This window comes from Ambystoma mexicanum, chromosome 4p (assembly GCF_040938575.1).
Source record: "Ambystoma mexicanum isolate Mex_15411 chromosome 4p, UKY_AmexF1_1, whole genome shotgun sequence".
Taxonomy (NCBI): Eukaryota; Metazoa; Chordata; class Amphibia; order Caudata; family Ambystomatidae; genus Ambystoma; species Ambystoma mexicanum.
In genome coordinates this window covers 1,176,126,722-1,176,151,586 of record NC_090927.1, presented here as the reverse complement: position 1 = coordinate 1,176,151,586, position 24,865 = coordinate 1,176,126,722, and the positions used below count along the sequence as shown (strand labels likewise).

At 46.6% G+C, this 24,865-nt stretch overlaps 1 protein-coding gene across 1 annotated transcript in view; it reads left to right on the top strand.

Annotated features, from left to right (window-relative positions):
• The window catches only part of IGF2R (insulin like growth factor 2 receptor), a 2,762,372-nt gene that overhangs the window by 674,533 nt on the left and 2,062,974 nt on the right, over positions 1–24,865 (top strand). Inside the window, 1 exon segment of the mRNA XM_069606818.1 lies at positions 22,345–22,488. Within this exon segment, the coding sequence (XP_069462919.1) occupies positions 22,345–22,488 (144 nt within the window).

The following is a 24,865-nucleotide window of genomic DNA, read 5'->3' as shown; positions in this document are numbered from 1 at the left end:
CACCGTGTCAGCTCCAGGTGTCAGCTCCAGGAAACCTCCAGCTCCAGATCCTGTGAATACGAAATAACCTGCTGGGATCCAACCTTCAGTCTTCTTCAGTCTTCAGCAGCTCCTGCAAGACAAAGGCACAGGTTAGGCTAAAGTAAAGGCAGCGAATCTACTTACCTAATCCAACGGCAGCATCCAAAGCGCCTTTTTCTGCCTTTCTCTTCCGGCATCCGACATCTGCAAAGAGAAAGAACATCGGTCAGTAATATTTAACTACAAAGTCTGCTTACCTGTGTTTCGCCCGCTCCAACTCAGCTCGCGCTGCATTCCGGCACCTGCAAGCCAAGATACTTCGGTTAGTAACGCTCAGTTACAAGACTGCTTACCTGTGTTACGTTCGCTTCCAATCTGTTCGCGCTGCACCTCGGCACCTGCAAAGACAAAAGAAACATTACGGTGCATTCTACAGCGCTAGCACAGTCTTTATACTTACGTGCCTTTAGAAGGATAATCTTCATCGCCACAGCATCTGAAAAGGAAAAGACATAGACATAAATACTTAAGACTTTTGAAAGAGAAGAGAACAATCAAAAAGGAACTTTATTATTTACAAGGTACGCTCGTGCATTAACGGCATCTTCGCTCTCAGCAAATCCTCTGCTATCAAGAGGCAGAGCTCGCATCCAGTGAAGCAACTGGACCCAGCGCCCCTGCACAAGACGCAGGATGGAGAGCCCGGCATTTACCTATATAAGGTAAGCGCAATATCAACCCAGTTCCACGGGGAAAGAAAGGGCGAGAGGGGCAAGGAACTTTCCGAACCTTCCAAACACTAATACCTTGGTTTACCCTTGCAGACATCTCACTCTCCAGCTTAAACTGTCGGTGGGAAGGGGGCCCAGTCCGGGAGCAAAACGAACCCTGCGCCTAACACTGAAGACAGTATCCTCGCCAGATCAAGACCTGTGCCTCCGGGGGAACAAGGTGAGCGTTACAGAACGCGAAGCAATACCACAACAGACCAGTTGGCCCAATTACTCGGGGAGTTGAGGGCGGAAGTACACGCTGCACGTCAGGAAACAAATGCCCTAAGGAGGGAGTTAGTGGTCTCCAAAGAGCGAACAGACGATTTGGCTAGACAATTGCTGCAAGCCCAAGCTGGACAAACTCCTCTACCTACCCCAAGTGGGGGCCACGCTCCTCCAGCTTCCTCGAATCCGGTGCAAATCAATCTACAGGAAATATACCTTTGGCTCCGCCCGAACGCTTTTCAGGTGATCCAAAAAGGTTTGCTGTGTTCTTCATTCAATGTCGCTTGCACTTTTTGTGCAGACCCGCCGCTTTTCCAACGGACCAGGCTAAAGTGGCCTTCGTGCTCTCTTATCTCAGTGGCAGTGCCGCAGATTGGTCTGTTCCTTTAGTGTCTCAAGATGACCCCATTCTCCATAACTTCCAGGACTTCCAAGCCAGTATGGAGAAACTGTTCGCAAGGCACTATCAGGGACAGGCCTTGGACAATGAACTTCTTTCACTACGACAGGGCAATCAAGATCTCCTGACTTATACTGCATCATTTAACAGACTAGTGGTGGAAACCGGATGGCCGGAGGATAAGAGGATCACACTGTTTTACAGAGGTCTGCGTGGGGAATTAAAAGACGTTCTGGCTCAAGTGGTAAATCCTCCACAAGACTGTTCCGAATATATCGATCTGGTAGTGCAATTGGATCATCGACTACAGAATCGGAAAGCCGATCGATCCAGATTTGAAACCCGACTTTTTTCAAGGCCACAAAGTTCTACGAAAGGAACTGATTCTGTGGAACCCATGCAAATAGGGGGTGTAAAAGGACCTTTAACCCAAAAGGAGAGAGAAAGGAGGAGACCACTGCAATTATGCCTCTATTGCGGAAACTCAGGGCACTTTCTTCGAGATTGTCCAGTGAAGCCCAAGAAGAAGATAGTAGGGGCGTCTGATAAAGGTACCGAGAATTCTGAGCCGGGAAACGACCTCGCCCGGCAAGTGTAGAGGTCCGCATGCCGAGCGTTAAAACCAGTTCTTTGACCTCGCATTTCATCATGCCCATGGTCCTCGTGAGTCCTGAACAACCTAATCGTATGCATGCCATTAAAGCATACATTGATAGTGGCGCAATCGGGAATTACTTGGACTGTGAACTGGCCACCAGGATGAATCTATCTCTTTGTCCAAAGGCGGTGAAAGACGTCATTACCACCGTGGATGGGACGGAAATAGCTTCCGGACCCTTAACTCACACCACCATGGAAGTAACGTTAGTAAGCCAAGATGGGCATCAAGAGAAGATCGTGTTTGATGTGATCAAGGCCCCGCAGTTTCAAGTCATCTTGGGAGTTCCTTGGTTGGAGAAACACAATCCTCAAATTGATTGGCGAGCAAAGACAATCCGGTTTCCAGAATGCGCTTCCACCTGCTACCCTCAGCCCTCCACCAAACTAGCTGCAACTGTTTCTGAGAGTCCACAACTGCCTCCTGAATACCAGGAATTTCAAGATGTCTTTCGGAAAGACCAAGCTAATTCTTTGCCTCCCCACAGATCATACGACTGTCAGATAGACCTGATTCCCGGATCCACTCCTCCGTGCAGTCGGATTTATGCCCTTACTGAACCTGAAAATCTCCACCTAAGGCAATATTTGGACCAGTACCTGGCTAACGGATTCATCCGTCCTTCGAAGTCCCCGGCCTCCTCAGCTCTGTTCTTCGTGCCAAAAAAGGAGGGAGACTTAAGAACGTGTATAGACTACCGTGCCCTGAACCAGATTACAATTAAGAACAGGTATCCATTGCCATTGATCCCAGAACTACTTGACCAGGTCAAAAACGCCTGCATATATACTAAGTTAGACCTCAGAGGAGCCTACCATTTGGTGCGAATAAAGGAGGGCGATGAATGGAAGACGGCCTTTCGTACCAAGTATGGACTGTTCGAGTATCAAGTGATGCCCTTCGGGTTGTGTAACGCACCGGCCGCTTTCCAGTTCTTTATGAATGACGTGCTCCGTGAACTCATTGATGTGTGTGTAGTTGTATATATTGACGACATTCTGGTTTATTCGTCCTCCGAGGCAGAACACCAAAAACACGTCACCGCAGTACTGGAGAGGCTCCGCAAACACAAACTTTTTGCAAAATTAGAGAAGTGCGTCTTTCATGTTACGGAGGTCGAATTTCTGGGATTTATTTTGTCACCTAACGGAGTTCACATGGACTCGAGGAAAGTAGATGCAATCATCAAGTGGCCCTCACCAACATCTGTAAAAGGGGTTCAAAGTATGTTGGGCTTCGCCAACTTCTATCGCAGGTTTATTCCAGACTTTTCTCGGGTAGTCCAACCCATTACAGCTCTCCTCAGAAAAAACAAACGTTTTGAATGGTCTACCGAGGCAGAACAAGCCTTTCAGGAGCTAAAGACTAAATTTACCTCCGCCCCGATTTTAAAACATCCCCGCCCGGAACTACCTTACATCGTCGAGACCGATGCCTCCAGCCTTGCTATGGGAGCAGTGCTTTCACAAAGAGATCCAGAAACCAACCAGTTGCACCCCGTGGCGTTTTGGTCTCGCAAATTATCAGCCCCAGAAATCAATTACACCATTACCGATAAGGAACTGTTGGCTATTAAGTCCGCCTTTAAGGCCTGGCGGCATTATCTCTTAGGAGCCCGACACAGTCACTGTCATTACTGACCATCGTAATCTACAGTATCTTAAATCAGCCAAAGCTCAATCCTCCAGACAACTTCGCTGGGCATTATTTTTTGCCGAATTTGATTTTATAATCACCTACCGACCAGGCAATAAGAATGGTAAAGCGGATGCCCTCTCTTGAATTGGAGTAGATGAACACATGGTTAACCCTGAGCTCGTACCTATTATTCCTGAACAAAGAATCCTGGGTTTGATCGGCATGCAATCCATTGAAGAAATTGAAGCCCAGGTTAAACAACTTGTAACTCCAACGGACATACAAAAATGGCAACTTCAGGGGGAAGACTTCACAGTAAAGAACGACTTATTGTACTTCAAGGAACGACTGTATCTACCCTGTACCAGTTTACAAAATCAAGTCATCTCTTGTTATCACGACTCCTTAATGGAAGGACACCCGGGTATGGCCAAGACCTCGGAAAAGGTCAAGCGTCACTTTTGGTGGCCATCTTGGAGAAAAGACATCAGAAACTTTGTCATGTCCTGTGGAGTGTGCGCCCAGAACAAGAGTCCTAAGGAAAAACCAGCAGGCCTCTTACAACCAATTGAAATCCCACCTCATCCCTGGCATACCCTTTCCATGGACTTTATCACCGACTTACCTCCCTGTTCCGGATACAATACAATCCTGGTAATCGTAGACTTATTTTCAAAAATGGCACATTTCATCCCACTAAAGGGGTTACCGTCAGCAGCAATCCTGGCTCGAGAATTTCTTGAAAACATTGTTCGGTTGCACGGCTTTCCTTCAGTTTTAATCTCAGACAGAGGAAGTCAATTCATCTCCCACTTCTGGCGGAGTTGCTGTCGGTTAGCTCAAATTGATGTGAGGCTTTCCACCAGTCACCACCCACAAACCGATGGTCAGACCGAAAGGACCAATCAGACTTTGGAACAGTACCTACGCTGCATGCTGCAACAGACAGGAGGAACTTGGAAGGACATCCTTTGGATAGCCGAGTACGCTTACAATAACTCAGTCCACTCTGGAACCGGAAAGACCCCGTTTTTTCTTTTGTATGGTAATCATCCTCGAACCTCTAACCTGGATCCACCTCAGGATCTTGGAACACCAGCAGTTGACCACCTACATTCAACCATCACCCAAGCCTTCAAGGAAGCTACTACCCACCTTCAAAGGGCCAAGGAACAATACAAGAAAGGAGCAGATCAACATCGAAAGGAAGCCCCTCAATACCAAATAGGAGATCAAGTCTGGTTATCCACCAAATATTTACCCCTAAAGGGACCACGCACCTTTAACCCAAGATACCTGGGACCCTACTCTGTTGCTGCCATAATAAACCCAGTAGCGGTCAAGTTGGATTTACCCCCTCGCATGAAAATGCACCCAGTCTTCCATGTTTCACTACTAAAACCTGTTCAACCAGAAACCCGATTGACTAAATCTCCTGAACCTATCCTAGTTGACGGAGAACTTGAGTTTGAAATCAAAAATATCCTGGATTCCAAGATCTCCAAATCAAAACTACACTACCTGATTGACTGGAAAGGCTACGGCCCTCAAGAAAGATCTTGGGAACCTGCAGAACATGTACACGCACCCCGACTAATCAAAACATTTCATCGGTCATTTCCTAACAAACCAAGACCTCCGGAGAAATCAACCTTGGGAGGGGCCTTGAGGGGGGGTGCTGTCATGATCCCTGCTTCCAAGGGGTCAGGACTTGCCCCACGACCTTGGAAGCAGGCCCATGACTCTGATCCCAGGAACCAGCCAGTCCCTATTGGGACCTTCTGGACCTTGTCCTGGCGCCAGTGGCGCCAGGCTCATGATGGTGACTGGTCCCGGCACTGGAAGCGCCGGGCTCATATTAGATAAGAGTGCTTGGTGGACCTACCTGTAGCAGACCATGCTGCTTACTTACCAGCTAGCTGGTCTCCTGATCCTTCTCTGCCTGGGACTACTTTTTCTGTCTGGGTGGAGCAGGAGCCACTCCCTGGAAGCAGAACACAGGAACTCTTCTAGAAATCTGGAACTCTTTTCTTACCTGGGTGGGGCCGTGGAAGAAGACGCCTAAGCACTACAGAAGGCTATTTAAACCACACCTGATTGGTTTCACGTGCTTCGCGTTATTCTGCATCTGCAGCAGGACGCTCACCGTGTCAGCTCCAGGTGTCGGCTCCAGGAAACCTCCAGCTCCAGATCCTGTGAATACGAAATAACCTGCTGGGATCCAACCTTCAGTCTTCTTCAGTCTTCAGCAGCTCCTGCAAGACAAAGGCACAGGTTAGGCTAAAGTAAAGGCAGCGAATCTACTTACCTAATCCAACGGCAGCATCCAATGCGCCTTTTTCTGCCTTTCTCTTCCGGCATCCGACATCTGCAAAGAGAAAGAACATCGGTCAGTAATATTTAACTACAAAGTCTGCTTACCTGTGTTTCGCCCGCTCCAACTCAGCTCGCGCTGCATTCCGGCACCTGCAAGGCAAGATACTTCGGTTAGTAACGCTCAGTTACAAGACTGCTTACCTGTGTTACGTTCGCTTCCAATCTGTTCGCGCTGCACCTTGGCACCTGCAAAGACAAAAAACATTACGGTGCATTCTACAGCGCTAGCACAGTCTTTATACTTACGTGCCTTTAGAAGGATAATCTTCATCGCCACAGCATCTGAAAAGGAAAAGACATAGACATAAATACTTAAGACTTTTGAAAGAGAAGAGAACAATCAAAAAGGAACTTTATTATTTACAAGGTACGCTCGTGCATTAACGGCATCTTCGCTCTCAGCAAATCCTCTGCTATCAAGAGGCAGAGCTCGCATCCAGTGAAGCAACTGGACCCAGCGCCCCTGCACAAGACGCAGGATGGAGAGCCCGGCATTTACCTATATAAGGTAAGCGCAATATCAACCCAGTTCCACGGGGAAAGAAAGGGCGAGAGGGGCAAGGAACTTTCCGAACCTTCCAAACACTAATACCTTGGTTTACCCTTGCAGACATCTCACTCTCCAGCTTAAACTGTCGGTGGGAAGGGGGCCCAGTCCGGGAGCAAAACGAACCCTGCGCCTAACACTGAAGACAGTATCCTCGCCAGATCAAGACCTGCGCCTCCGGGGGAACCAGGTGAGCGTTACACTCACCTAAGTTTATTTCTAAATTCCATGTAAACCAGTCCATCGAGCTTCTGGCTTTCTTCCAAAACCCACAAAGCTCGGCTGAGGTTAAACTACACACCCTAGAAGTGCATAGGGCGGTCCTTTACCACGTAAACAAGACCAGACCGCTTAGGAAAACTGTTTGTCTCCGTAGCCACAGGCAAAGAGGGAGATCGCGTATCTAGGGGTGCCATCTCCAAGTGGATTGTCAACTGTATCCAGTTGTGATACTCTTTCTGACAAAACTTTGCCTTTTACGCCCAAAGCCCACTCGACAAGAGGCATTGGGGCCACTCTGGCTTTCATTGCAAATGTTCCCCTTGACACCATTTGCAAAGCAGCTACTTGGAGCTCTATTCACACTTTTACTCTGCACTACTGCATTGACACCCATTCCAAGACAGATACTCAAGTGGGACAAGCGGTTCTAAGATATTTATTTTCTCATGACCCTTCTCAAATCCCACCTCCTTCTAACACTGCTCGCTAATCTATGCACAGCATGTGATCTAAGCAGATTGTAGGCTTCTCAAGAGCCTTTTTCAAAACCAACAAGGCCACAGCAAATAAGTCATCATCCGTCTCATTGCAATAGTCCCGGGTAAATCCCTTGAGTGCTTCGATTGCAACATGCAGAAGCCGAAACACGTGTAAACTATGAATAAAGGGCATTGTGATTCAAAGCCAAGAATATAGAGTCTTGCAACTTGAACATTGTTTTGTGGCGCAATCCTCGAGTGGCAGACCACCTTATCTGTTTTCTAACCAAGGAGGTAGGGGATTGGCTCGTCCAACTTCAGCCACACGGATGCGACACGGCTGAAAAGCCTCAGTAACTAATCTTAGGTCGCAAACAGAAGAGGTTGTACCATCATTTATCCCCAAAAATACCGTAAGTCAGTATTTATCGGTACTACATTTTGTTTCTTTTCTTTAGAGTTGTAGGGTCAGTTACGTAGTTTAGGTTTAGACAGAAAACTGTATACGTTTATGTAAGACCTCCTGACAAGCACATTTGGTATATAGTTAGGTAGGGAAACCCCATTGTAGCAATACGGCTAGTTAAGGGACTTTCTTTCCCTTGTTAATAAAACGTGTATGTTAAACATATCCCGTTCTCAGAGTCCTACCTTTGGCTCACCACAGCTTGTAGACCTGTAACAGTCTATTGAAGCCTGCAGGTGGTGTACATTTTTTGCTTGGTGCTGGGAGAGGGTTCTGGACCCTTTATCCTGTCTGATATCCCATGTTTTGGATATGTTGCTCTTTGGTGCAGGCTGTCCTGCAGATCTGCTCTGTTAAGGGTACCTCGCTGCTATTTCGGTTTTTAACAGAAACAAGTGAGGCTGACCAGCTTTACATTGGTTATGCTGGCGCACGTGCTTGCAGGGCTGGGACCAAACGGACGCTGTCAATTTCGATCTTTCTCTGCATCTCGGAATACTGGGATCTGGCTTGGAAAGCATTGCCATCTCTGCCCTGCAGAAGTGTCCCTATCCTGGACACCTGCCAGGCTGCTATGTGGGCGTCTCTGCACACATTTGCTAAGCTAAGCATTACTACTTTGATTTCCTTTCAGGTTACGACGCCTGTTTTGGTAGAGCAGTTTTCTGGTCTAGGTGGAGTCCTTGCTCACTCCTCCCTTCTCAGGGTGGTTTTATGGTTTGGTAGTCTGATAGATGAGTAATCTGTGGGAGAAAGGAATCCATTAGAAGAAAATATTTCTCATCTCTCTGTAATACTCTTTCTGATGAATGTTCCTTCGGCAGATATCACATTGCCGTCCGTACCTGCCCCTCTTGGTCGATAGCTAGTACACCATTGGTTCCGCTGTCTCTCAGCGCCTGAGTGCTAGGGAACAAGTGTGGAACTGAGGTCATGGGGCTCAGGTTCTCGATATTTACTGGCCCAACGTCATGTTAGGCGCGGGGAGCATAGATGCGTCTGACTGAGGTGACACAGAGACGCACTACCACCCCTTGTAGAGACAAATTTCACAAGCAGCTGTGCTGTGGATAGGCTTAGCATAGATTAAGAATCCGTGGGAGGAACATCCATCAGAAATAACATTACTGAGAGATCATTTGTTCATTACCAACACCATAAGTATAGGCAAGTTCGGATAAGCGGCCAGACAAAAATATACTAAAGAAAAACTTGGACGGTGAAAACAAAATCCAATATTATCAGATTTCTTAACTTTGTCTTGGCTGCTCTTGAAGGTAACTTTCTTATCTGGGGCCTCAAAGGCCCACCAGTGGAAATTGGAGCCAGAAGGCAGCATGCCTTTCTCTGGCCTAGTACATCAAACTATAGCTACTCTTGTACCTTGTGGCCAGGGCACAGCTACGGGGACTGGAGGCAATAGCCACCCATTGCATCTGGAGAGGCAACTAGGAGAACAGGGTTGGGACGCAGGCGATCAAGAGATTGTGGGTGCCCGGGAAGTAGCCCAAAATCCTAATGAACTTTGAAGAAGATCCTTTTTTTGTTGTTGTTCAAACTAATAACCCTGGTAGGGAAAGATTAATGGTCTTTATGTTTGTGAAGCTATGGATGAGCTATCCTTTTTTCTTTGTATGCTTGAACTGGCGTAACTGAAGATAGACTTGGATCAAACTACTTTTGAGCTATATTTCCTTTTTGCAACCAGAGGGATTGAGAAAGGATACCTTCAGACTGATAGGAAAAGTCCTACTTAGGCCAGTAATGCCTTTCCTCAAAGAAAAAACAAAATGGGTCGAGGGGAACACACAACCTATATCGGTAACTTGTGAAAAAGTTAGGAAGGCGAGGCGCGCACTCCGGTTCCCAGTCAAAATATACCTGATGCAAAAAGTAACTGGGCTAAATCCCCAAAATGTTCAAGAATTAACCGGGTTGAATCCCAAGTGCTGCAGTTCAGTTGCAAGTATTAACTAGGTTAAATCCCAAGTGCTGCAATTCAGTTGCTCTTTAGTTCTTCTCCTCCAAGCGCTTTCTTGTCACAATCAGTCATCAGGGAGGCTGTGTTTTTTTTCAGGTGTTACCAATTTAGTTGCTCTTTCAGTCTCTAAGGATTATGGTAGCTGTAGTGAGAACATTTTTCCATTCAGGTGAACAGGAACCAACACCTCTCCTGGAGCACACATCTTTCCCAAAATTGGGCGGGGGGGGGCGGTGGTGGGGTGGGGATGGGAACCATCATTATGGCTCTCCAAAGTGGGGCATAATATATCGGTAACTTGCCCAAGGTTTCTTTTGGTTTCTTATATGAAGATTTAAGAAAGCTGGAACCCAAGAATAAAGGAAATGCTTTGGACACTTCAACCACAGCATGGCCTACCCTGTTGATTCATGTTCTTGGTATGACCGGATATAAGACCCTTTGGGGCTCACATTAATAGAACTATGGAAAGGGGGCCTCTGCCATATTCGGGTAGGTGGGATAGTTCAGGGGCAACGCATTTGTCTTAGAAGCAAAACAACGCAACACATGTTCGAATCCCGATTCCGCACTTAGAAACCGTTACAGGTATTAAGCGCATTAAAAGAACAATTATAATAATTATAATAATTCTCTCTCTTACAAACTGTCACTGGCTCAACACAACTGCCCCAGCCACACCACCTCTGCTTGAAGCCAGTCTTAACATCTTTTTTTTATAATATACTTTATTGATTTTCACAACAATCGCAGTTAACGAGCGACCAAAGAAACAAAATCATAGTCAAAACCTGCGCATTCAAAGAGTAAGTCGACAATGGGATATAATTGAAGTTCGATGCAACCCCTCATTAGCCACCTCCTTGTGTTCACAGGGCGTGCTCTTGTAAGATGTCAAAGGCTACAGGGAGTCGCGTTCTTCCCATTTCCCCCAGATTTTAGAGGCTTTGGTGTGGCAACCCCGTGCCTTGTAGATTCTGTGTTCCAACATTGCACAAGTGTCCATATCGTCTGCCCATTGATCCAGTGTCGGGGAGTCCGGAGCACTCCATTTCTGTGCGATATTTCGTTTCATCAATCCCGCAGCCGTTGCCAGGAGCAATCCCTCCCATTTATTTGCCACGTTTTCATCGGGTTTACCCAGCAACAGTGTTTTGGGGTCTAGTACTATGTTACGACCCAGTGTTCTAGACAGTTCCCCACACCATTCACCACAGAAAGTCTGGATTCAGGGGCATTCCCAAAGGATATGTATAAATGTTCCAGTTTCTCTCCCACATCAGAGGCAGTTCGGGTTTGGGGCTTGCCCCCATTTGTATATCATGGTTCTAGGATAATAAATTCTATGTAAGACTTTTAGTTGCACCAGACGGAGCCTGGAGGAGATTGCAATTTCCCTAGGATGCATTAGGATTTGGATCCAGTCCTTTGGGTCTATGTTACCCACATCTTCCTCCCATTTGGATTTAAGATGAGGGAGTTCCAGAGTGGCGAAGGAGGACATGGCGTTATACAATATAGAGGTGCATTTGACAGGGATGTACGCTGGAAGTATGTTTCGTTCAATGGGTGTGTTTTCGGGAACGGCAGGGTCTGTCTAAATATGTATACGTAGAGCGTGAGCCAGCTGTGTATAATGATATTGTTCAGTTGTTGGGAGCTGGAACTTCAGTCGCAATGCATCGAATGAGGCAATTTCCCCATCCTCCAGGACATCCCCAATCTTAGTGATACTGGCCTCCTCCCATTTGGGCCATGGTTTGAGTTTCCCAAGCTCCCTCAGGTTACTATTATGCCACAAGGGTTGCGCGGTAGTGATCTTGTCTTTCCAACCTATAAAGGCATGTGCCCGTTTCCAAACCGTAGTAACATGTGCTGCCATTGTTTGTGGAGGGGTTTTTCGGAGGGGTTGATAGAGCAAGTGTAGTGGTTCTGTATCATGCAGGGCTGCTATTTCAGCCCTTATGTGTGGTAACTCCCGGTCCCCGTGTAGTAGGTCGTTGACCACTGCTAGTTGCAAATCCCAGCAGTATGCCCGAGGGCGGGGCATGCTCATCCATCCCTCCCAGATCGATCTCTGGAGTGTGGCCAGGGCAATGCGGGATTGACCCCCCCCCCCATATGAGTTCCCTTAGGAGATTATCGAGGCAGTTGAATTCAGAGTCTTGGATTTCAAGTAGGGCATTCTGTAACACATAAAGACATCTGGGCAGGGTAATCAATTTAAAGAGGGCTGCTCTGCCCATGAGTGTCGCGGGAAGAAGCTTCCAATGGCGGACATAGTCTCTGAAACGGTCCATGATCGGTTGGAGATTGTGGGACGCGTACCGGGGATTTGGGTATCGAAATCCATCGACTTCTATTTTGTACGGACAATCCTGGGGGATGGTTTGTGTACCGCCCTTCACTGGGAAGAGGACAGATTTGCTCCAATTGATTCTCAGCCCACTGAATTCACCAAAGCGGACAAGCATCTGCGTCACTATTGGGCAGGTTCATACCGGGTTATCTAGATAGATCAAGAGGTCGTCAGCATAAAGAGACGCCCTGTCCTCGTGCCCCTCCGGCCATCTAAATCCGGTCCACTCCTCACTCTGGCGGAGCCATAAAGCGAGTGTCTCTATTGCCAGAGCGAAGAGAAGGGGGGGACAGGGAGCAACCTTGTCTTGTACCTTTACAGAGGGGGAAGGACTCAGAGGGCCATCTGTTTACCCTTACCTCTGCATGTGGATCAGTGTAGAGGAGTTGTACCCAGCCCAGGAAGTTATCTCCAAAGCCCATTCCGTCTTGGTTTCCCAGAGGCTGTCCCAGCGAACCGAGTCGAACGCCTTTTCAAAATCTATGGCTAGTATTGCCAGTGGTCTGTCTATGACTGGGGCCCTTTCTAATAGGTGGAGGCGTTGTATGTTCATCCGTGTGGATTTATGTGGCATAAACCCACATTGATGAACCAGGGAGGTGATAACCGATTGTAGGCAGTTAGCTAGGAGTTTGACAAGGACTTTGGTTTCGGCATTGAGTAATGAGATGGGCCTGTAGGAGGCGCATTGTTCAGGTGGTTTGCCCGGTTTGGAATGACGACGATCGTGGCTGTACAGTGCTAGTTTTTCCCCACCCAGCTTTTTCCAGGTTTCAAACGGGAATCCGTTGGGGCCCGGTGTTTTCCCGGACTGTAATTGGGCTATAGCCTCAGCTATTTGTGCTTCAGTGAGGTCTGAATCCAATTGCATCTTTTGCTGTTCCGAGAGCTGGGGCAGTACAATGCCATCTTGGAGAGAAGGGTTCAATGGAGATATCGTGGCGCCGTACAGAGCGGCGTAGAAGTTGGCAAAAGCCTTTGCTATTTCGCGGTCTGAGTGGCATCTTTCGCCTTGTGGAGTCATCATTTCTCTGATATGGCGTTGACCCTCGTCTCTCCTCTCAAGCCAGGCCAGCATTTTCCCAGCTTTGTCACCATGTTCATAGACCCTCACTCTGGACTCTCGATGGCCGTGTTTAGCGTTATCCAGTTCAACGTTCCAGAGCCTCTCTCTGGTGCCTTTAAAGGATATGAGGGTCTCAGAGCATGGGTCGAGAAAGTATTTGGCCACCTAGTCACTCATTTCGGCTTCTGCCTTTGCTAACTCCCGAAGCCATTCCCTCTTTTTATTCGCCTCCAGGAGATTATCTTCCCCCTTTAGCACTGTTTTATACGCTTCCCAGATGATAACGGGGTTGTCCACCGCTGTAGTTTTATTCTCAAAATATTTGTTCGTCGTTTCCGTGAGCCGGTCAACAAATTCAGGGAAACCCAGATAGTAACTATTCAATCTCCATGACTTGGGGGGCAAGGGGGGACGGGGGGGGCAACTCCCGTCATCCGCAACACCAGTATCAAGAGTGAATGGCCCGAGATGCCACGGGGTAGCATATCTGCAGTTGTCACTCTGTGCGTATCAGTGTTTGGAAGGAAGAAATAATCAAATCTAGACATGGAGCCGTGTGCTCCCGAGTGGAACGAATAAGCCTGGGTGTCTGGGTGAAGATGTCGCCACACATCTCTGAGGCCTAGGGCTGATACAAATTTAGCTAAGGTGGTGGAGGTGTTTGGGTTGCGGTCTTTGATATGAGTGCGGTACCTACTATTGCACATGACGTGATTGAAGCCGCCCCCCAACACCCACATGTCGGGTTGGTGTTTTGCCATAAGGATAACCAAGTCTTTAAGTAACTCCTCCCCCAGCCCCGGTGGAGAGTACACTGATGCTATAGCTAATGTTTTTCCCCCTAGTATTCCAATCGCCACTATATAGCGACCTCTGGGATTCCGTTCTACTGTCAATTTCTCAAATGGAAGGCGTTTGTGTATCAGTATGAGTGTCCCTCTGGATCCCATGGTATATCCCCCATGTAGCGCAGTTCGGTAATTAGTTCTCCGAAAGAAGGTGCAATTGGTTCTAGCTAAATGTGTTTCATTATTTAGGGCGATGCCTGGGGAGTGTCTGTTCAAGAATTGCATCACAAGACGTCTTTTTAATTCCGGAGCCCAACCCGTTCACATTCCATGTGATGAATTTGAGGGATTTGGGTCGCTCAGGAGGTAGTGAATGGTTCATTGCGGGTGCCATTTAAAATTTCTGGGGTCGGATGCACAGGATTTTGAGGGTTGTTTCCTAGGGGCCTTGTGCGGGGGTTGGTCACGGAGGAGGTGTGTTGCCATCTGGGGGTAGCACATGATGGCCTGTGCTGGTTGGTATGAATCAGCAAGCCCATGAATGCACCTTAACTTTAGATCAATACGAAAACAACATGAAATATCCCTTTCCCCCACCCCATACTCCACCCCAACACAAAGTACCTGTCGCCCAAACATAGCTACCACCTAACTTATAAACGTTGCCAATACAATTGGCTAGTGAACTACCAGTCTCAGCGGGTTAGGGGGGATGGGGGGGGGAGGAACGGAAGCTCCCCCCCCTACGTCCCGACCTACCGCACCATCTTGCTCATCTCTGCTGCTTCTTGTTTCATTGAGCTCTCATGTGAGGATATTACGGCGCCTCCATGGCACCAGGGATGCGGGTAATGCCGAGTAGTGCCCCCCGCTATGTCAGTCGTCTTCCATCAGTGCTGGTGCGTCTTTTTCTCGTCTGTGGGTCTCCGTCGGGTGGGTCCTGCGCCGGTCGGGCTCTTTGGTTCCCCTTTCTGTTTCGGCTTCTACTCCAGTCTCCCTCAATGTGTCGTTCCGCCCAGGCCCAAGCTTCTTTCGGGTCCGTGAAGTGGACAGAAGTGCCTTTATGATAAATTTTCAATTGTGCCGGGAACACAAGACCGTATTTAGCATTTAGAGCGTGTAGCTGTTTCTTAAGATGGTCAAACGACTGTCTTGCCTTCTGCACCTCTTGTATAGTCCTGGAAGAATGCTATTCTAGAACAGTTTTAGGTTATGTTGCCCTTAGTACGTGCCATCTGGAGCAGTGCATCACGATCTCTATAGTTCAGGAATTTTGCTATCACAGTACGTGGCGGGGCGCCTGGCGCCACTCGACCCGTTGGGACACGATGCACTCTCTCAATCGAGAAGAATTTAGAGAACCCTTTCCTATCAAAAATGTCTACCAGCCACTGTTCAAGAAACAATTCCGCACTTGGCCCTTCCATTTTTTCTGGCAATCCCAGTATCCGGACGTTGTTCCGTATTGATCTGCCTAATCCCTCATCCACTCTCCCTTCCATTACTTTCAGCCGTGTTATAACTCTATTAAGCTGCTGTTCCAGGTTTCTCAGTCCATCTTCTGCACCTGAAATCCGTTGTTCCACCTCCCCTGTGCGGGACGTCAGTTTTTGGAGGTCGTGTCGCAACAGTGAGACGTTCATGCTGATACCATCTATCTTATGTTCCATGGACGCCCGTGAGTCAGCTATTCCTGCCACAACGTCCTTCAAGGATATTCCGTTCCCTACCTCTGCCATATCCACTGGATGATGCTGCTCGGGAGTCGTGGATGTCGTGGGTGTGGTAAATTGATATATTTTGCTCTGGGTACCTGGTTTCTTTCCTGTCTTTGCCCATGCTAGTATTTCGTGGCACTGGATTATATTTTGACGTTCGCACCGTAGTCCAGGCACACCAGTAAGTGGTCTGCCTGCATGTTGTCACGTTCCAGTAGCAGTGGTTCTACAATGGTTACAGTCTTAACATCTTAATGGGGACAAGGAACACTTTGGTAAAGAGAAAGGCCCATCTGCAGTGAGGGACAGGTGGATACATGTTAGCTTTTAGCCTCATCTTGCCAAATATCCTAAAATACCTTCAGTACTGTACGATCACTAATTTGAAGCAACCAGTCCTGCTTCAGAAAAGAGAGCCTTTCTCCCACTGTGGCAAAGGCCAATGCACAATTAAAAAGAAAAGCCTGTTAGTTATTACTCGCAATTAAACAAAATTAAAATGTTAATAATTTACAAAGTTAAAATCATTTACATCAATTCAGTTCCTAACTCACAAGGATTTAAATTAATCCAATTTAAGTGTAATATATGAGAGCTATTATATCTGGCCAACTGTCTCACTGCACACTCCTTCTTGCAATGTTTGTGATCCTTGAAAGCCAATAGTCTAAATGTCAGCATTTACAGGTTGTAGAGGTACAGGAAAAGGTGTTTAGTACCTTGCAATCATCTCTTTGGTCATGCATGAAGAACCCAGTCATGTGAGATTAAAGAAAGCTCTGAAAACCTCTCTTCAGGAAGAACTTCTCAGACTAGTGTATTACTTCATATGTGCTTTCCTAGCACTGATCTTTAATCCCTTAGGATTTAGCTATGTTAAATATTTTGGTGGACAGACTGGAATATGTTAAGGTCTCTTGTCACTTTTAAGGTCAGGACAAGGTAGTCTTCAACAGACCGCGCAATAGCTATGTTTATCCCTTCCCTTTCTGTTCTATTCTCCTTTTCGGCAGGCTCACTGAAGTATTTGATATGCCTGTGGCACTTAATACAACAAATAAATACTTTATAAATGTATAGAACAATCTAAATTCATCTTCTAAAAAGAAGAAATTACAAATAGAAACACCATTGCCTTACTATAATGTATAAAAAATTTGTTTATTCAAAACGTGAGTGCAAATCTAACTAGTCGAGGACAGCCTCAAATTTAAGGCTCATTAATTTTTCAGGTAACTTGACAGCCTCAAAGTTACTTTGCAGGATACTAATCCTACAAACAACTAATGCAGACTGTACTGTCATTAATCCCAATGATCTAAATATAGGATATAGACCTTTTTTTCCCTTGGTTTCAAAGTGGGCAATAGATCATCAAGAAGCCAACTTCCTCACCGACTCCTGGAAAGAACACACACACACACATTGAATGCTCGCTTCTAATGGGGAGGTAAAGGTGGCAAATGGCAGTGTGGCTAGGCGCAGCCTTGAGAGTAATTTTCACATAAAACACCAGATGGAATTTGGAAAGGGAATGCTCCATGCACAAATCGGTTGCTGTGTCCTGCATTTTATGTTTGTTCCATACTTGTGGGACATCTGTCCATCAGGACGGCACCGGAGCACTTTTTAAGCATCAAAAAATTTACTTTTTGGTCCTTCTTTTATTTTTACGCGGGGCCGACGCACTTGCAGCTTAGGGAACTTTTTCTTTTTATTCTGAGGTTTTCAAATCTGGAACTAAGTAGACAGAGACTTGTCTCGCTGTTTCCAATAAAGCGACTAAAAGCACTGGGGTTACCCCAGAGGATCCCCGACTAGGGGCTATGTCTAAGACCGGCAGGATCGAGGGGCCCCCTACGAGTGCTCTGGCTAAGGTGGGTGACCTGAGGCCTTCCCACCCACAAACCAGTAGTCGAACCGATCCTTCTGAGGGGGCAAAGAAGACAGGCAAATACCTTAAGTCTTCAAGTACTGGCTCTGCTGAGGCTCCCTCACTGAGGGCTAATTCTTCAGCAGACTCCAGAGGGCTGCAAAAGCGCTCTAGACCTGCTAGCAGTGGCTCTGCTGAGGTTCCCTGTCACAAGGCTAAAATGGAACATAAGTCCCCTGATATCCCTGTGGTGACAACAGCTCACTGACACCTGTGACGCAGTTCAACTTGGGCATTAATAAAATGGTGGTCCAACCCCCACGGTCTGCCGTGGCCATTTTGACTACCAAGGTTCTCAACGGCTGGTACCGAGGGGCCTATATTTGGGACTGAGCAGCCTTTTCCACGTAATGTGGATAATGGGGAAAAACCTAATTCTGGGCAGCACGTGAACAGAAAAATTGACGCTTGCTACAAGCTACACACGTCAGAAGACCTCCCTTGGCTGCATGTCCGCTCCCCTCATCGACGGTGGTGGCAGCAACAACTCTCCAGTCGAAGCCATCCTCCACATCTTCCACTGCAACGTCTCGTGCCCTTTCCAAGGAAGACCAGCTTATTGATGACATTGGAAATAAAGTTTTTTTCTAATTCGCCTCTTTAGCTGCGACAGGCTAATACCGAGATCATCCTGGCGGCTGCTTATCATAAACTGTGGAAGGAGCTTGTTGAGTTTCAGGAATGTATTCCTGACTGGCTCGAAGATTTTAAGGGCGGCTTATCAGATGCCAAAGTTCTGGCCCAGGACCTGCTGGAGGCTGCGGCCCATCATGTTGCCACTTCCCCTCAGGCCTTATGGTTGGATTAGATCTCTGCCAGCAAGCGTGGCTGCATGCTACAAAGTTCTCGAAGGAGGTTCCGGACAAGGTAAGGAACTGTTCTCCTCCACTGATGAGGAACTCACCAAAACAATGGCAAGCACGCAAACAGCTAAATCTTAGTCGGTCCTTGCCAAAACCCCAGCTAAAACAGCTTATGAGATCGGGTCTCAAAGGAGTGCCTTCTCTGGTTTCAGAGGGTTCCAGGAGCGCCGTGCGCGCCGCGCCAAGCAGAAGCTCCTGCTGGTGGGCATCGCTGCAAGCAGCAAAGGCAAGGTGGCTGTTTTTTCTCTCGGCCAACAGCCTCTGCATCAGCAACTGGTGGTTTCCCCACCATTAAACCATCTAAATGAGGTTTTCTACTAGTCTCGCGAGACTCTGGTGGGAGGATGAATATAGTCTCATCTGGAGGCGTGGCAGACGATCACAATAGACTGATGGCTTTTTGTCCGTGCCTGGGCGGGCTTCCGCTTGCCCTTCCCTCCTACCCCACCCTCTCACCACCCTCTTCAGCAGACTCGGTTGCCCTCCCTCAGAGCCGAGGTACAGACATTTCTGGACTTCAGAGCAGTGAAGCCTGTTCCCTTGCGGGTGCAAGGGGAGGGTTTTACTCCTGTTTGTTTACAGTGCCCAAACCCAACAAGGCTGGCCTGTGCACTATCCTCAACCTATCCAATTTCAATCTCTTTCTACCCCAAGAGAAATGCAAGATGATTACGCCCAGCCAGATAAAATCCTCTCTCTGGATGGCCAATTGGCTCAGTGTGGTAGATCTTCAGGACGCCTACTTGCATATACTGATCTGGAACCCACATTGAAAATATCAGCGGATCTGCGTGGGAACGGAACACTTCAAATATCGCATGCTACTGTTTGGTCGCTGCTGGCGCTGCATGTCTTTACGAAGATGATGGCGGTCCTCGCAGCATTCGTCAGACTGCAGGGAGTTCATGTATATCCATATTTGGACGATTGGCTCCTGCACAATCCTTGCCCACAAGCTGCACCGAGCAATCTTCAATCACTCCTCCAGATCCTGTTTCATCTCAGGCTGTACATGAACTGTCAGAAATCGTCTCCGACGGTGGCTCAAGGCCTGCTCTTTCTATGTTTCCATTGGGATACTGTCAGTACCAGAGTGCTCCTATCAGAGGACAGGATTGTATGTCGACCACCTGCCAGCTTTTCCTGCAGTCCTCCCACATGACGTTCTGGTGGTTCCAGAGACTCCTGGGCCTTATGGCCTTCTGCATGTTGGCTCTACCTCTTGTACGACTGAATAGGACACGCACTCCGCTTGCTCTTAGGAGCCGCTGGTCTCAGGCTATGGATCCGGACTTCAAAATGATTCCATTTCCATCCTCCATGACAGCGGATCTTCAATGGTGGCCTTCCGCCAGCAACCTTTCGGTGGGATCCTCCTTCCAGGAGCCCTACCCACAAGCAACAGTTACTACAGATTCCTCCTTCTAGGGTGAGGGGCGACACTACGTCACCTCGAGATGTACGTTTTGTGGACGCCCCAGGACAGATGCTCCCATATCAATTACCTAGAGCTTCTGGCAGTTTTTCTTGCGCTCAAGGCTTTTCAGCCCTCTATCATCAACAGTGTGGTTCGAATTTGCATGGACAATTCCGTAGCAATGTTCTACATCAACAAACAGGAGTGAACCAGGTCTCCTCCTTTGGTGGATCTAGCTATCCAAATTTGGAATTGGGCTATCCTGCACAATGTCAGGTTTCAGGCAGTGCACATTCTGGGTCACATCAATGTCGCAGCAGACTCCCTCAGCCGCCAATCTGCGGTGAGTTACGAGTGGAAGATAAACACTGATGGTCTCACCAAGATCTTCCAGCAATGGGGTGCTCCAGCGGTGAACCTCTTTGCAAGCTCAACAAACAGGAAACTTCCTCTTTATGCTTCCAGGGACCGTCTTGGAGTGTCTTCCTTGGGGGTCGCTCTCGAAATCCCTTGGGATAACATGAAAGCTTACACCTTACCTCCTTTGCTGCTGTTTCATTGGTCGCTCTGCAAACTCAGGAGTGCTTCCAACTGCCCTCTCCTTCTTGGTGGGCAGCAAGGTTCTGTTTTTTTGTAATTGCAGGACCTGTCGGTTCCAACCCTATCAGGTTGCTTCAGATTCCCGACGACCTTCACCAGAGCAATCACCAGTTGTGGCACTACTCCCCACAATCCTTCAGCTTGGTGGCCTGGTACCGGAGTTCTGGTCCGTAGCGCAGTACAACCTGTCAGAGGATAATATGCGCATAATTCAGGCGGCACACAAGCCTACTAAAAGAGATCAGTACAAAAGTAAATGGCTTCGATTTTGTCATCGGTGTCTAGCTAAACAGCTTGATCCCTGATAGGCTTCTATTGACTGTGTATTGTCTTTTATATCTGACCTTGCAGCCTCTGACATTCATGTCTTATCATGCAGGACATAACTATCCACCATTGCGGCTTATCGGTCTACAGACAGTTGCTCTTTTGCACAGGCAAACCCAGTCATCAAGAGGCATTTTGCAGGTCTTCATCTTTTTCCTCTGGTTAGGCCTCCTCATCCAAAATGGGATCTGAATGTGGTCCTCATAAGCCTTTTGAACTTATGGCCACTACCGAGCTCAAGTACCTTTCTTGGAAAGTGGCCTTCTTGATTGCAGTAACGGTTCCTAACTTTCGACAAGGATAAGGTTGTGCTTCGCTTTCATCCTTCTTTCCTTCCCAAAGTTGTTTCTGAATTCCACTTAAACAAGTCAATATCCTTACCAGTGTTCTTTTAGCACCCGGTCTCCGATGCCGAGAGGGTTTTACCCAACCTAGACGTCAGACAAGCTCTGAAGTTTTACCTCAACAGAACAAGCGAACTTAGAAGTTCTTCACAACTTTGTTACGTCCATAGCCAAGGCTGCTACGTGGGCTTCCCCTTCGGCTTTTTGCAGACATTTTCTTGACCTGAGCTCCTGGGCTGATGCCCAATTCAGCCAGGCAATTCTTAAGAATTTATTCCAATAAGGGAAATTTCCATCTTCCCATTTTCCTTTGGTCAGTGCTTGGGAATCTCCCACAAGTATGGAAGAAAGGGGACGGGACGTCTGAGTATGACAAGTTACTCACTGTGGTGACTACCTTACTCCTAGTCCATAGTCCCCTTTCCTCCATACGCCTGCATGCCTTCCTCTCTGTTTAGCTAAATGTTCCTGGTCCTGGCGATAGAAAAGGAATGAAGGGCGATGCGTGGGGCGGCGCTCAGGAAGGTGGGGCTGGGGTCACGTGCCGTAGCCCCGCGTAAAATTAAAAGGCCAAAAAGTACATTTTGTTATGCTTAAAAAGTGCTCCAGTCCTGTTCCGATGGACGGAATGTCCCACAAGAATGGAGGAAACGGGACTATGGACTAGGAGTAACTTTGTCAATTTTGCTTTTGATTTTACACATCTGACTTTGTGATCTTTATTTAAAAGCCTGCTTGTGGAAATAAATGAAAAAGAGACAAACAGTAAAACACATGCGCTTCAGACAGCATGAAAATGAATTGTGATCATTGGGTACTTCTATTGTCTGAAGGAATCGGGCAGTTTGAATAGCAATAATTCCTCTAGATGAATGACCAACACTGTCTCTTTAGGCTAAGAAGCAAGAGGAGAATGCACACTGAGTATTACAGGCGGGATCGCTGTATCTACATCTGTGCTCTTTCGGCCCTTCATTGAAACGATGAGCAACTGTACATTGAAAGGGGGCTTGCATTTCAAGGTGTTTCTTTTTATTGCTATGCTTCCTTAACTTTCTCTAAAATGTAGTGTTGCACAGCACCAGATTCAATTACAAGTATCATTAGGAATTCTACTAATGTATATATTTGTTTTTCTTTCAGATAACATGAAAAAAATCAATTTGGGGAAGTTTATGTCTGCCCCCAAGATATTTGGAGGGAATATTCAACTCATTTACACAGATGGAGATGTCTGCAAGAAGGACAAGAGGTTTCAAACTGTAATCACTCTAGTTTGCAAGCCAGGTATGGGGCCAAGCTTTACTTTTTTGTGTGTTTAATCCAAAGATGAGCAGGTGGATTGGCAAGAGAATTAATGTTTAAACTGTGTATTGGAGGTTAAAGCTTCCTGATGATGCTGCAAAAGGTCGGTATCCAGTTAAAATGTCAAACTTGTTTTCGAATGCCATTTCGTGGAAAGAAATTATGCCCATTTTTTTTTTTCTCGAATGTGTTTTTTTTAAAATGTGTATGTTTTTTGGGTTTAGCTAGTAAAATAAAGTGTACATAAAAAACAGGGCTTTGGGGGCCCCCCCCATTAAAAAAATAAAAATTTGAAATCATTTTTTTCAGCATAGTTAAGCATCGTTCAGCAAAAAATGTCATTCGACATATTCACTATAAACCCAAAAGGTCTATCTCAAGATGTTTGAATTCTAGATAGAATATTGTTAAGCTCCAACATAGCTCTTTTAGCAGTGAGGAACCCCTGAGTATTTTGATATCTGGAACACCGTGGAGCATGGTTTTAATACATGTATCGCAAGTTTGGAAACCAGGGCTGTGGAGTGGCCCTTTCTTTGAGAGCAGACTCTTTATTTATGCACTGAGACTGAAGACCACCTATTGATGTCTGGTCAAAGAATATCAGACAAGCAGAAGGGGGAAGATCTTTTTGTTATCCTATTTTTTTAAACCATTTGTTTAGTATAAATATCTATATTGTAAATGGCAAATGCAACATTAAAAATCTATGCAAACTTGCTTGAGATTTTATTTGTGAACTACACAGGAGTGAGTGTGGTTTAAGAAACAACCAACCCATTGGCATGAAGCAGGTTATTGCATTATGTGAGGCACCGTCAACTGTGAGCCTGCTTTGCTTTATCTCCCTTTCTACTCAAGATCTGCTGATGGAGGGACTTCAACTAGATGAGACCTCTAATCCTCTTTATAGTTTGAATTGCATCGCAAAAACTTGCAGGTGATGCATTTATTTTTTGTGTCTGAAAACTCGGGGTGCAAGGCATTTTATCACACAGTTTTCAGGGGACTGATTTGGGAAACAATCCAAGTCTTCTGGTCGCTTCTGAATTTGGAGACATTATTTGCCATTCTGAGGTTTTTGGAAATATTTGTTCATGTCTCAATATTAATACATGGAAATAAGACATAGGCAGGGTTTCTGCCTCCAAAGCACTCTTTTTTTTTGTACTTGGCCGGTGTGAGTCTTTGTTAACCCAATGAGCTAAAGATTCTTTTAGGCCCTCAAGGAAGGAAATTGGGTATTTTGGGACTAAAAATAGGTTGCCAGTATTTCCATCAAACATTTTTCAATCAAATTAAAATCCAACGAAATGTATTAATTGAAATGCATTTCCATCAAAATGCACTTTCATTAAATGTATTTCGATGGATTTCCAACTCAAACATAACTTTAAAATAGATGTATGTTTGGGTTGGAAATTCAATGAGTTGAGGAAAGGGTTCATTTTTGAAAATGTAGGTGGGGGTGGGGTTAGGGGTGGAGGACCCCTGGGAGTTAAAAGGGGTTTGGGGGGGAGAGATTCCCCCCCCCAAATAAAAAATACCCCAACTAACAGGGAGCTGTCCAGTACTGAAATACTTTAAAGATTTCAGCACTGGACAAAGGTTACATTTTGTAAATGGGGGGGGTTAGGGGGAAGGAGGCCCTCTGGGGGTTGAGGTGGGTTTGTGGGGGGACCCCCAATAAACAATACCCCAAATTACAGGGAGCTGTCCAGTATTAAAAAATATAAATGTCAGCACCGGACAGCTCCCTGTAACGTTATGTTTCATCGAATTTCCATACAAAAAAATGTTAAGTGTTTATATAACAAAACCCTATTTGATGCAAGGGTTTCGATGCATAACACTTTGCACTTTATGTATGGGAATTCAATGTAGTATTTTTTGTTGGAAAAAATTCGATGTTACTTACCTTCGATGGTAAATCTTCGATGGAAAGACTAGTAACTGTCATGACCCTTGCCATCACTGGGAAGTCAGCCTTCCAGTTAGGGCCAGGTCAAAGGCCTTAAAACCTCACCCCAGACTCTCTTGGAGTCAGTCCTGGCGCCTTTGGCACCAGGCTCATAACCATCATGAAGACCAACATTAGAATTGGACTATTTACTTGGGACTATTTAACTCTTGGCGGGCTGGGTAGTTCAGCCAACATGGAGGCACATACATAGCGCAGTTACAAGGAACTGAGCTATGTGGTCTAGTCTTTTGGGTGTGGCAGGCCTGGGACTTTTTGACCTTGACTACCCGCACCCAAACAGCAGAACATGCTTTGCGTTATTTTGCTGTGGGCAGCGTAACGCTCACCGTGTCCAGTTCTTTGATGCCAGTTTACCTGAAACCAAGGACCTGCAGA